This window comes from Mobula birostris, chromosome 8, assembly GCF_030028105.1.
Source record: "Mobula birostris isolate sMobBir1 chromosome 8, sMobBir1.hap1, whole genome shotgun sequence".
Lineage (NCBI taxonomy): Eukaryota > Metazoa > Chordata > Chondrichthyes > Myliobatiformes > Myliobatidae > Mobula > Mobula birostris.
In genome coordinates, this window is record NC_092377.1 from 88,506,263 (window position 1) to 88,520,607 (window position 14,345).

A 14,345-nucleotide genomic window follows, 5' to 3' on the forward strand; every position below is an offset into this window, starting at 1 on the left:
CTGGCCTGCTGCGCTCACCAGCATTTTTTGTATGTGTTGCAAACAAAACAATGTTCCTTCGGAGCCAAGGTGCAAAACGCAGAACCTAAAGTCACACACAACACGTATAACACATATAATCATAACAGGATAACACAGTAACAAAAATTATTTAGCCCAAGTCCCTGAGTGTCATGACCTGCAGGTTGATGGTGCATGGATATTGTCCTGGAGCCATGTTTCTGCAAGAACAGGCCCCAGCAGTTCCTCATATCACATAGTGTAGTTGCAGACGAATGCAATTTAGCTTGTCTCCCACCGAGCGAGCACTGGAGAGCAGTACCAACAGGGGGGACCAGCCTGCAACCCAGTGTGGAATCCAATGGCACACACCCAGTTCCAACACCTCCTTCCTTGGTGGTTGCAACAGGTAACACAATGACCAAGGCCACGCAGGTCCCCCCACTGTCGGTCTTGCCAATGAATCAGACTTTGCAGTATTCTACATTAGCAATGTCCAACAGGATCTTGCGATCACCTGCACAAGAACATCCAAGACGATTGGAATGCGCCCTGCCTTCACGCAGTGCTACTTCCCTGGGTGGCTGGAGCAGGCTGCGTCATGATGCACAGCAGATCCAGTTCTGCTGCTATCCACCAACTCGCTAGCAGGATAGACCTGCGGTATTTCATGTCTTTAGTACCCAGCAATGTCTCGCAATTGTGAAAATAGACATAAAGGACAAACAATCGTATCTTTGGTTGGACCAAGAGAAGCTGCAGTGTCTGTGTGTGCTGTCATCTTACCAGAAGCCCTTTCTGGAAGGCCAGACTCTTATCTCACTGATTCATGACCAACTTCAGTTACTTTTATTTTCAGACTAACTGAATAAAGCACTTTTGTAACATTATAGTTTCTTAGGCTACGTTTGAAGCAAATTTAACATTAGTTACCCAAGTCAGTGCAGATGATTTAACTGTACATGAGCAGCTGATTATTTCTATATCTTCTGAGCATGTCACAAATTAATATTTCCTTTATTCATTGTAATGTGAGCAACATTACCAATTCTAACATTTGCTGCTGATCCTCGAATGCCATTGTGCAAGCAAGTGGTTTTCTGAGGCTCCTTGAGAGAGTTATGAAAAGGTGTGGTGTGGGGAATGTAGATGCTAATAGGACAGATCGGGACAGGACAGCAAATATTCTTCCCTAAAGCATACGGGCAAATTGGTTGCATTAAGATTTGAAATCTGCTTTATGTTTGAAATCTGCATAGTGGGCATGTCACAGAGAGCCAGCTAATCACCTTACAATATAGAGTCTAACCACCAACACCTGACAGTCAATGGCATTGCCCCCGCCAAATCTCTCTACGTTGAATTCCTGTGGTTCACCATAACAAAGGAAAGTACACTTGTTGGCCATTTCATTAGGTACAGCTGTACACCTGCTCGTTAACAGAAATACCTAATCATCCAATCATCTGACAGCAACTTAAAGCATGAAAGCATGCAGACATGGTCAAGAGGTCCTGTTGCTGTTCAGACCAAATGTCAGAATGGTGAAGAAGTGTGATCTAAGTGCCTTTGATCATGGCATGATTGTTGGTGCCAGACAGGGTGGTTTGCATATCTCAGAAGCTGTTGATGTCCTGGGATTTTCATGCACAAGAGCCTCTAGAGCTTACAGAGAATGATGCAAAAAAAAACAGACAAAAGAAATTCAGTGTGTGGCAGTTGTGTTGGTGTAAACACCTTGTTAACCAGTGAGGTCAGAGGAGAATGGCCAGACTAGTTCAAGCTGATAGGAAAACGACAGTATTTCAAACAACCTTGCATTACAACAGTGGTGTGTAGAAGAGCATCTCTGAATGCACAACGTGTTGAATTTTGAAGTGGACGGGCTACAGCTGCAGGAGACCATGAACATACACTGGGTGTAAATAGTCCTGCCACGTAAATCGTGTGGCTGTAAGTGCAAGTCAAAGGCTACATATTTTGCAGTGATATCTCACCCTTGAGTCCAGGCTGAGGAGTTGAATGTAGTACTACAAGAACTGCAGTAGCTCATGAAAGCTGCTCTCAAGGGCAATTAGGAATGGACGATATATGCTGACCCTGTTGATGACCATAAGATTAGGAGCAGAATTAGGCCAGTGAGCCCATCGCGTCTGCTCCACCATTCCATCACGGCTGACTTATTTTCCTTCTCAACCACATTCTTCTGCCTTCTCTCCACAACCTCTGATGGTCTGACTAATTAAGAACTTAGCAGCCTCTGTTTTAAATATATCCAATGACTTGGCCCCTGTAGCTGTCTGTGGCATTGAATTCCACAGATTTATTATATCCTAATTAAATAAATCCCTCCTCACCTTTGTAATAAAGGGACGTCCCTCTGTTCTGAGGCTGTTCCCTCAGGTCCTAGATTCACAAAGTATAGGAAACACCCTCTCCATGTTTACTCTATCTCGGCCCTTCTATACTTGATAGGTTTTTTATGAGATCACCCCCTCATTCAATAGTTCCATTTAAATCAGAGAATGTACACAATATACAAGCTGAAATTCTTAACTCTCCACAGACATCTTGAAACAGAAGAAAATCCACAAAGAATGAATGACAGAAAAAACGTAAGAACTCCAAAGCCCTGTGCCCCCTCCCTCCCATACACAAGCAGCATCAACACCCCCTTCCCTGTCCCCCCACTTATTCTGGCATTGGCATCAGCATTCCCACCACCCACTATGCCAGCAACAGCAAAGGCCCCAAAGAGAGTCCATGGTCTGCAGTAGAGCAAAAACCGACTGTTCACTCCAACAGTTTTGACATCCCACAGGCTCTCTCTCTCTCTCTCTCACTAACAAGGGAGAGACATATTGCTGCTTTCACAGCGAAAAGGGAGACCTCAGACGTTATTCCGATGTTAGTCAGTCTGAAGCACTGCTTTATATTTTGCGTTCCCCAACTCAGGCATTGGCAGCAAACTCTCTCTCGCCATTGTGTGCATGTGTGTGTGAGAGAGAGAGAGAGAGAGAGATACACACACACACACACACACACACACACACACACACACCAAGTGCAGAGCCCTCTGACACCCACTCACACTGAATTCAATGTTCTGGCTCCTACTGCACTTCCGTTCATAACACTGCTGGGAATTCGTGTCCACAGGGGCTGGACAGGGCCTCAAAAGCTCTGACTTCAGGCCGAACCTGGGTATAAAAAAAAAGCAGCCGATCGGCAAACTCGAAGAATGGGAACACACCACTGTGCCAAACGGCAGCTTTGAGTGCCACTGTGTAGAACGGTGGCTTTGAGTGCCCGCTGTGTAGAACGGTGGCTTTGAGTGTCACTGTGTAGAACGGCAGCTTTGAGTGCCACTGTGTAGAACGGTGGCTTTGAGTGCCACTGTGTAGAACGGCAGCTTTGAGTGCCACTGTGTAGAACGGCAGCTTTGAGTGCCCACTGTGCCAAACGGCAGCTTTGAGTGCCACTGTGGAGAACGGTGGCTTTGAGTGCCACTGTGGAGAATGGCAGCTTTGAGTGCCACTGTGTAGAATGGTGGCTTTGAGTGCCCACTGTGCCGAACGGCAGCTTTGAGTGCCACTGTGTAGAACGGTGGCTTTGAGTGCCACTGTGTAGAACGGCAGCTTTGAGTGCCCACTGTGCCAAACGGCAGCTTTGAGTGCCACTGTGGAGAACGGTGGCTTTGAGTGCCACTGTGGAGAATGGCAGCTTTGAGTGCCACTGTGTAGAATGGTGGCTTTGAGTGCCCACTGTGCCGAACGGCAGCTTTGAGTGCCACTGTGTAGAACGGCGGCTTTGAGTGCCACTGTGGAGAACGGTGGCTTTGAGTGCCACTGTGTAGAACGGTGGCTTTGAGTGTCCACTGTGCCAAACAGCAGCTTTGAGTGCCACTGTGGAGAACGGTGGCTTTGAGTGCCACTGTGTAGAACGGTGGCTTTGAGTGCCCACTGTGCCAAACGGCGGCTTTGAGTGCCACTGTGGAGAACGGCAGCTTTGAGTGCCACTGTGGAGAACGGCAGCTTTGTGCCACTGTGGAGAACGGTGGCTTTGAGTGCCCACTGTGGAGAATGGCAGCTTTGTGCCACTGTGTAGAACGGCAGCTTTGAGTGCCCACTGTGCCAAACGGCAGCTTTGTGCCACTGTGTAGAACGGCGGCTTTGAGTGCCACTGTGGAGAACGGCAGCTTTGAGTGCCACTGTGTAGAACGGTGGCTTTGAGTGCCACTGTGGAGAACGGCAGCTTTGAGTGCCACTGTGCCAAACGGCAGCTTTGAGTGCCACTGTGGAGAACGGCAGCTTTGAGTGCCACTGTGGAGAACGGCAGCTTTGTGCCACTGTGGAGAACGGTGGCTTTGAGTGCCCACTGTGCCAAACGGCAGCTTTGAGTGCCACTGTGGAGAACGGCAGCTTTGAGTGCCCACTGTGCCAAACGGCAGCTTTGTGCCACTGTGGAGAACGGCTGCTTTGTGCCACTGTGGAGAACGGCAGCTTTGAGTGCCACTGTGTAGAACGGTGGCTTTGTGCCACTGTGTAGAACGGTGGCTTTGTGCCACTGTGCCAAACGGCAGCTTTGAGTGCCACTGTGCCAAACGGCAGCTTTGAGTGCCACTGTGGAGAACGGTGGCTTTGAGTGCCACTGTGGAGAACGGCAGCTTTGTGCCACTGTGGAGAACGGTGGCTTTGAGTGCCACTGTGGAGAATGGCAGCTTTGAGTGCCCACTGTGTAGAACGGCAGCTTTGAGTGCCACTGTGAAGAACAGCAGCTTTGAGTGCTCACTGTGGAGAACGGCAGCTTTGAGTGCCACTGTGCGTCAAGATCCTGCTGGGCCCCAGCCACCCTGAAAATGAATCTAGAGACATTAGAATAGGAAGAACTTAACTGTTTCACAGATGACCTGAGAGAAGTCGCCTTCCCGCACCATCTTCAGCTCCGCGCCCCTCCTTCCTCAAACTCCAGTGAATACTGGTCCAGAGGCGTCAAACACTCCTCATACGTTAACCCTTTCATTCCCTGGAATATTCTTGTGTACCTCCTTTGGACCTTCTCCAATGCCAGCACATCTTTTCTTAGATAAAGGGCGCAAAGCTCTTCACAATACTCCGTGTGGTCTGACCAATGCCTTATACAACCTCAGCATTACATCCTTGCTTTTATATTCTATTCCTCTCGAAATGAATGCTAACATTGCATCTGCCTTCCTCACCACTGCAAGTTGACGTTTAGGTAAGATTGCTAATGACACTACTGTTGTGTAAAGGTGGAGATGAATCAGCATGCAGGAGGGAGATTGAGAATAATAACAACAATCTCTCACTCATTGTCAATAAGACCAAGGAACTGACTGTAAACTTCAGGAGAGGGAAGCCAGAGGTCCATGAACCAGTAATCATTGGTGGATCAGAGGTGGAGAGGGTCAGTAACTTTAAGTTCCTGGATGTCACTATCTCAGAGGACCTGTCCTGGACCCATCATATAAATATTATTACAAAGAAAGCATGACAGTGCCTCTACTTCCTCAAGAGTCCGTGGAGATTAGACATGTCATCAAAAAACTTGGCAAACTTCTATAGATATGAGGTGGAAAGTGTGCTGACTTGCTGCATTACGGCCTGGTATGGGAACACCAATGCCTTTGAGCAGAAAATCCTACAAAAGGTAGTGGATTTGGCCCAGTACATTACAGATAAAACCCTCCCAACCATTGAGCACATCTACATGTAACATTACCATAGAAAAGCAACATCCATCATCAAAGACCTCACACCCAGGCCATGCACTTTTCCCACTGCTGCCATCAGGTGGAAGGTACAGATGCTTCAGGACTCACACCACCAGGTTCAGGAACAGTTACTACCCCTCAACCATCAGGCTCTTGAACAAAAGAGGATAATTACAGTCATTCTATATCTGGTGTTCCCACAACTGATGATCTCCCTTCAAGGGCTTTTTATCTTGTCACTATATTTCATTCACATTATTTATTTTTATTTGCATTTGCACAGTTCATTGATTCTATTTACAGTTACTTTTCCGTAGTTTTACTGCGTATGCCCACAGGAAAAATAATCTCAGGGTTGTATGTGGTGACATGTACTGTAATAATAAATTTTATTTTGAACTTTGAACTGTGGGCATGGACTCCCTGCATTGGACAGTGTGACTCTGGTGATTTATGAAAATTGCAAGGGTTCCTGGGGCTACCTCAGGTTGCTGTTGTGGAAGCCGTCACCCTATCCCTCCCCACAGAGCTGTGAACCCAACCCAACTCAGGTCTGTACACGTACATTTAATGAAGATCTTACAAGTTGTAGGAACCACTAGAAATGTTTGCCAATTTGGGGAATGTGACTAAAAATCTTCTGAATTAATTCACTGGATTCTCATCAAAGGTTTGACTGTGAGGTATATTTTCAATGAGGGATTGGTGGAACATGTCTTTCAGTCTTCCTCCTGGACTTTGGCAAAATAATTATGCTCATGCTTTGAATTTTCTGTCAATATTACTGCAGATGATTGAGAAAAGATCTCAATAAAGTTCTCTTTCAAGATGCTGGTTTCTGATTTCCTGTGGCATGTATAAGTGAAATGTCTTCAATCTCTACATTGATTTACTGTTTCTCCTAACAGTCAGGATCAAGGCAGTTTACTGGTTGCCTTCATGAGGGATTATCAGAACTCCAAGTCTGTTCTTCTCAAAGTGATTGAAAATTCAGAAGCTGTAGCTGTGATCAAATCCAGTCTGCTGGATCAAGAAGACCTGAGGAGAACATTGTCCAGGGTAAGTGCCATGTTAACCCCTTTACCATAATTTCCTGCTTGTAGAAGCCCTATAGAATTAAAACATAATGTTACACAGTCATATCACACAAACACTGATTTAGGGATATTTCCCTGTTTTTTTTCAATTTTTAATTTTTTAAAATATAACAGCATAATCTGTTTGCCCTCTCTTTGCTATAGAACTTCACAAAATTAAACTTGGAATGTAACATTTTAGGAAATTATCAGTTGAAGGTCCTTCCTCATGTTTGGCGGTTGTTAGTTCAGCTTGGACAATTCCTCACTGATATCTATTCAGAAAAACCTGTGTTCATTGTCTGAGTGTGAGGCCTTGCTTTAACTTGTAGTGTTGGATAATGAAGTGACATTTCACCGTGTTGTAACACAAGCACAGATGTGATACTACCTAACTTGGAGAACTTTGTAAACCCTTCTTTGTTTGGGCATCAAAAGATGCATATACATGGGTGACAGACTTCAAAACCTGAGCAGCCCTACAGGTCACATGAGAAATAATCCCATGGTGTGTTACAAAATTGGTGTTTGTCTGAATCTGGTGGCATTTTATTTCCTTGGGATCTTGTACTTTGTCCTAGAGGAACTTGGAGTGAGGTTGAGGCAAGTCCCTGCATAAAGTTCTGTGTTGATGGTTAGCTTCCTCACCTTGGGCTTTCCACTGATCTCTTGACAGCAAATCCCTGCAAAAGGTCTAGCCAGGTAGCTGACAGCAGGCTTAAATGTCTTCTAAATGTCTTCTAATGTTTGCTGTTGTGTGCTGGGGCAGCAGGCTGAGGGTAGCAGACACCAACAGAATCAACAAACTCATTCGTAAGGCCAGTGATGTTGTGGGGATAGAACTGGACTCTCTGGTGGTGGTGTCTGAAAAGAGGATGCTGTCCAAGTTGCATGCCATCTTGGACAATGTCTCCCATCCACTACATAATGTACTGGTTGGGCACAGGAGTACGTTCAGCCAGAGACTCATTCCACCGAGATGCAACATAGAGCGTCATAGGAAGTCATTCCTGCCTGTGGCCATCAAACTTTACAACTCCTCCCTTGGAGGGTCAGACACCCTGAGCCAATAGGCTGGTCCTGGACTTTTCCTGGCATAATTTACATATTACTATTTAATTATTTATGGTTTTATTACCATTTAATTATTTATGGTGCAACTGTAACGAAAGCCAATTTCCCCCGGGATCAATAAAGTATGACTATGACTATGACTAAAGCCTTTTTCTGATTGTTTTTGTTTGCGGGACAGCATGAAGTGGCGAAGGCTGAGTTACTCGGGAGTCAGGAGCAACTGGATGGTTTCAGAGTGAAAGGCAAACAGCTGTTGGCTGAACTGAAGAGAATTCATGGCTGTAACTTGGACCCACTCAAAGATGATCTGAACAACATCTTGGACCAATGGCTAGATGTAAGAATGATCCACAGAAATGCTATTTGAACCTTTTGTCGAATGCAGTGAGAAAGAAGTCTCAGATACAATGTCAGTCCTTCTTTCACGTTATTGCCTTTGCACAGCTGTCTAGAGCATATCTTGGTCCCACAGCTTTTTCCTACCAATGTTTCTCTTACCAGTAGTTCTGCTGGGGAAGTCAAAGGAAACAGTAGTGTAATGACACTGTGAGGGACAAATGAGGGAGACACTTGTAACGCTTGCCTGAAACTCCTTCGACTGCTGGAAAACAAACTCTAAATTGTTTGATCTTATGAGTTACAGAATCACTCATCAACCTTCGCATACTTAGAAATGTTTAGCTGATAATGTATAGATGCAAGTAATCAATCGAGCTGGGAGCTTGTCATATTTCGAATTTATTAATAGCAATGCACTTAAACCATTCTTTGCAGATGTCTGAGAGACTGGATGCCAACATTGAAAAGCTAAGTTCTGGCCTTGCACTGTGGGAGGATGTGCTGAACATTGGAGATGAGATAGACACTTGGTCCAAGGGTTGCGTCTCTGAACTAAATGAAATGATCAGCAATCTGAATGACAGTCAGAGAATGGAAATGAGATTGCTTGACTTCCAGGTAAATCACACTAGTGTAATTCCGGTAAACAACAAAGTTTGACTTTTAAGTTAATGCAAGCAATTGTTGGTGTTGCCCGTTGGCTTTTCACTCAGCTGAGTGAAAGCCAGTGTTCTGATTTTCCGGGTATACAATGTGACATACAGGCAGATCAGTCAAATTGTCAGTTCCAACTAACAAATGTATTTTGGAGTGGGGATTATCTAGTCTGCTCAGTGCAAGAAGCCTCACAGTAAATTGGATTATTGCTATTGGATTTTTTGACAATAGCTGCAAAGTGTAAATTGTGCAATGTCCTGAAATGGTGATTGTGTCTCTAAGACCACAGTTTTCAGGATGAGCTCCTTTTGCCATTTTGCATTAGGCCCTTTGGAAACACCAAAGCTTTGAGAACCAACGTTAATGGCTCATAACACAACCACCGTCCTTTTGAGTTAACATCCAACAAATGGTAAGAGACATGACCAAGCAGACAAATCCTATCCTGGTATGTGGTCAGAATGGTGTGCTGTGTGTACAAGTCATCTTGCTCGACCCCACTGCTCCTGAATTTGGAGTTGGTACCGAGAAGGGCTTACAGTGTCTTCTGCCCTTTTCCAGCTGGATAGCCCTGTGTACTGGAGATGTTTTAGAATTAAACAAGAGTCAATGAAGAAAACAGAAGTTCAGACCAGATGATTTTGCAGATCTTTTTGTTTCCTCCTTTGTTCTATCAGTCATGCCAGGTCTGAATACATTTCCGTTCCTTTCTTCCTTGTAGTCAGCCCACTTCCTTTCAAATGTATCTACACCGTGGTAGAGAATCCTACATAATAACTACTTGATGGGTTAGAATTTCTCCTAACTTCCATATTGGCTCCTGATTTGATATCCCTGCAAATGGAAATTTGCCCTGTATTCAGTAATCTTACAATCAGTAATTCTGTCATGTCATCTTACTATCTCTTGGTTTTGCTTGTGTTTGCAATTTGTCCAACACTATTCTTCTCTTTATGCCATCAATGGAATCCTGCCCTCTCTCTCCCATTGTCCCTCAATTTGGTTTGATTAGTGTGGGATGATTTCATTAAAACTTTAGCACTATCCCTTCTCTTCTAGCCCCTTTTTAAAATCATGTTGTATTTCCAAACACTAAGCTCTTATGGGCTCAATAACTTAATGCCACTCTTCCGAGCTTCGAGATCATTTCTGCTCAAAGTACATTGAGGCTGCTAGTGATATAACCCAGTCACTGACTGAGTGACACTCCTAAAATGCTGGAGGAACTCAGCAGGCCAGGCAGAATCTATGGAAAAGAATACCTGATGAAGGGTCTCAGCCCAAAACGTCGGCTGTACTTTTTTTCCATAGATGCTGCCTGGCCTGCTGAGTTCCTCCAGCACTTTGAGTGTGTTGCTTGGACTTCCAGCATCTTGTTTGAGTGACACTCCATTCTCTTTCATTGGCATCTAGTCTGAGGTCCAAAGCAAAGGGGAGAAGCTCAAGTGTCTGCACTCTAAAGTCAGCGAGTTAACAAAGGTAACCAAATGTCAAGAGGTTCCACCTGTACTTCAGGTAAGCAGAGGTCTTCGATATATTTCTCACCCCTTTTGGTCATTTTTGTTATGATAAGGTTGGAATTACAAGGATGTTCTTCTGGATGTGGATTGGAAGATTGGGTGGGGGTTGCTGTATAATGTAGGACTAAGCTTTGCTTGAATAATCACTTGAAGATGTCAGCTTTGCCTGTATAGGATCCTGCTTTCTTTAAGGAATGCCATTTATCTCCCATTTCATGGCTTAGTAGTAGGTGGTTAAGGAATATGAAAGGGCAGCTAGAAACTACTTCTTACAGGGATTGGAGGCAGATAGAATTGACAAAGGTGGGGGGAGAGGTTCACTGTGAGTGCAGGTCATGAGATCCGAACAAGAGGGTGTACTAATGTTAGGGCCAGGGATTATGTCACTGTGAAGAGTTTGATGGGAGGTGGGGTTTGAGGAAGATACAGGGTTCGAAGCTCAGAACAAGGATTTCCCAAAGCGCATTTGAAGCTGTTGCTTAACTCAAACAATCTTGGAATTTGGAACTCTCTGTCCCCAAGAGGATGTGGGTGGCTGGGAACAATTGGAGCTTCCAAACCTGAGATCAGTTGATCTTTATTGGTTGGGACTATTGATAGAACTGACGTGGACAAATAAAGATAGGAAACACATCAGCAGTTATCTAACCAAAAGAGATTCTGCAAATGCTGGAAATCCAGAGCAACAGACACAAAACGCTGGAGGAACTCAGCAGGCCAGGTTGCATCAATGAAGAGGAATAAATAGTCAATATTTTGGGCTGAGACTCTTCATCAGGACTGGAAAGGAAGGAGGAAGAATCCAGAATAAGAAAGTAGGGAAAAGGGAAGGAGTATAAGCTGGCAGGTGATAGGTGAGTAGGAAGGTGGGTGGGGGAGAGGGACGAACTGAGAAGTTGGGAGGTTTCAGGTGGAAAAGGTGGAGGGCCAAAGAAGAAGGAATCTGATAGAAGAGTGGACTATGGGAGGAAGGGAGGAAGAGAGCAGTTATCTAATTAGTTGGCAGAGAAGGTTGGAGAGCTTGCTTGCTCCTTCTTTCCATAATTTCTCTTTTCTCTAGACGGCATTGTATTAAGAACAGATCTACTTTGGTGAGGGACCCCTTGGTTCCATCACTGATGTGCTCAGTTATCAAATAGCCATAACTGGATAGGCAGAGGTTAATATCTCTCATATTGCAATTGATCATCGCTCTGTACCTGCAGGCAGTGGAGGCTGATTCCCAGAAGAAGTTGGATCATGCGCAGGAAGTGTCTGAGGTGGCGAGAGAGACATTGAAGGACTTTCGAGCACAGAAAAGCCAGATGGAGAGCTACATCAAGGAGCTTAGTGACTGGTTACACACAGTGGAGTGCTCACTCTCTGCCTGTTCCAGCAGCCAGGATCTCGACGACCTGAGGAAAGTGAAGGTACGTGGGAGAAGGCCAGCAGCGTTTACCAGCATCCCGCTCCCCCATTGCCTTTTTAACTGTTGTGTCTGTCTTTGCAGGAACTGGACTTGGAGCTGGTCAACCAACAGGGCAGGATTGACTCTGCTCGAGAGAACCTTAATGGCCTCTGCCGAAAGTACCACTCCATGGAGCTGGAGGGGATGGGCAGCAGGGTCACCGGATTGATCAAGCAGTATGAAGCTGTCAACCAGCTCTCCTGCAAAACACAAGGCAGGCTCCAGGAGGCACTGCAACAGCACTTCAATGGTGAGGAGGACTCCGGAGGTGAATGAATTATGGGGCAAAATCAGGGCACTCAGCCCAACTGGTCAGCGCTGGTGTATATGCTCCAGACATACAGTATCTCTCTCAGCACCTTTTATCTCACCTTCCTACTCCCACCAGCGCTTTCAACTCCCCCTCAAAATTTCATTTTCCCTTTCGAGACATCCATTTTAAATACTCAACGCCCTCTGCTGGCAGGCTCCACATCCTAATTGCTTTCTTGATAAAATGTTTTCCTCGAATTCCCTCATAGGTTTTTGGTAATTTACTCATGCTCCTAGTGGAAGTGTGGTGGCTTATGTTGAAAGATTTATATTGAACCTATCAAATTTCTTAATAATTTAAAACATTACAGCAAAAACTGGCTGGTGGTAGAAGTACATACATTAGGGAGATTTGAGAGACTCTTTGACAGGCTCATGGATGAAAGCAAAGTTGAGGGCCCTGTTGGAGGGAAGTGTTAGTTTGAACTTGGTGTAGGTTAAAAGTCGGCAAAGGGCCTGTACTGTACTGTTCTGTGTTCTAGGACAAATCTTAGACAATAAGAGTGTCTGGCTGTCAGGCTAAACTGAGTGTTGCTGGATTGAACTACACCATCGCATTTTGAATCTCTGGCCAGTCAAGTCCTAACTCCGTTACCCCGATTGAAGTAAACATAAGAGATTCTGCAGATGGTGGAAATCCATAGCAACAAACAGTAAATGCCGGAGGAGTTCAGCAGGTCATGCAGTTTCTACGGAGAGGAATAAAGTCGACATTTCAGGCTGAGACCGTTAATCAGGACTGGAAAGGAAGGGGGGAAGAAGCCAGAATAAGAAGGTGGGTGGAGGGGAAGAAGTACAAGCTGACAGGTGAAAGGCAAAATGGGGTGAGGAGGAAAATCAGGTGGAGCTGGGGATGAAGTGAGAAGCTGGGACATGATAGGTGGAAGATGTAAAGGGCCGAAGAAGAAAGAATCTGATGGGACAGGACAGTGGCCCGTAGGATAAAGAGAAGGAGGAGGGACACCAGAGGGAGGTGATGGATAGGTGAGATGAGAAGGGTTAAGAGGGAGAAGAATCAAACAGTAGCATTCAAATGAATAATAAACTGTAATTGAGAGAGGGTAGCAAGTATCAAAATTTTGGGTTCAAATGCCACACCAGGTGTTTGGAACTAGAACATCATAGAACATAGAACAGTACAGCACATTACAAGCCCTTTGGCCCACAAAGTTGTGCCGACCCTCAAACCCTGCCTCCCATATAACCACCCACCTTAAATTCCTCCATATACCTGTCTAGTAGTCTCTTAAACTTCACGAGTGTATCTGCCTCCACCACTGACTCAGGCAGTGCATTCCACGCACCAACCACTCTCTGAGTAAAAAACCTTCCTCTAATATCTAATATCATGGGTGTTTTGTACTGTCAGCAATGTTATATTTCAAATGAGATCTACAAATCTATCAGGTGGATTTATAAGATCCGTGGGAGCTATTGACAAAGAATAAGGATTGCAATGGTGTTGAGATTTAGAAATAGGGAAGTTTGGACACAGTTGTGTGGGGTGCTGGTAAGGCCACACTTGGAATACAATGGACACTTTTGATCCCATTATCTAAGTAATGATATAGTAACACTGGAGCCACTCCAAGGGAGATTCATTCCTTCAGTACCACCACTATTTGATATTCATCTTCTTAGTCGTCAATTTTTATAGTTGGGTCTTCATTCATGTTAATTTAGTAACTCTGCAACAGTGGGCATTCCTTCTACTTTTTGATGTTAATTTATCTGAACGCTATTGCTTATTGTTCCTCTGCCTTAATCTTCTTCTGCCTGTTTGTACTCTTGCTCTGTCTTCAGTTGCATTACACAGTTTGTTATTTCTCTTTATTGTGACTTTTGGTTACATCCCCTAAATGTCAAAGGTTCATTTCATTGTCAAAATACGTATGCAGGATACAAATCAGAGATTTGTCTTCTCCAGATAGCCATGCATACAGAAAAACCATGGGGTCTATTAAAAGAGAAAACGCCAACCCACTCTTCCGCAGAAAAGAAAAAGAAACAAAACTCACACACCCCAAACCCCCCCAACCCCTCCCTCGCACAGAAAGTAACAGATCGCCCACCTGGAAAACGGCAGCTAGAACATCAAAGCCCAAACCCCCAAGCCCCCCCACGCAAAAAAAGAGCAGCAATATCATCAAACCCCCAACCCCTTCTCGCGCACACAAAACACAGAT

At 44.9% G+C, this 14,345-nt stretch overlaps 1 protein-coding gene across 9 annotated transcripts in view; it reads left to right on the forward strand.

The window, feature by feature from the left end:
* The window catches only part of syne1b (spectrin repeat containing, nuclear envelope 1b), a 500,086-nt gene that overhangs the window by 186,875 nt on the left and 298,866 nt on the right, over positions 1 to 14,345 (forward strand). For all 9 annotated transcript variants that reach the window (XM_072265605.1, XM_072265607.1, XM_072265609.1 and 6 more), the window contains 6 exons: positions 6,643 to 6,793; positions 8,063 to 8,221; positions 8,659 to 8,841; positions 10,294 to 10,395; positions 11,606 to 11,809; positions 11,890 to 12,097. In XM_072265605.1, the coding sequence (XP_072121706.1) occupies positions 6,643 to 6,793; positions 8,063 to 8,221; positions 8,659 to 8,841; positions 10,294 to 10,395; positions 11,606 to 11,809; positions 11,890 to 12,097 (1,007 nt within the window). The remainder of the gene's footprint in view (positions 1 to 6,642; positions 6,794 to 8,062; positions 8,222 to 8,658; positions 8,842 to 10,293; positions 10,396 to 11,605; positions 11,810 to 11,889; positions 12,098 to 14,345) is intronic.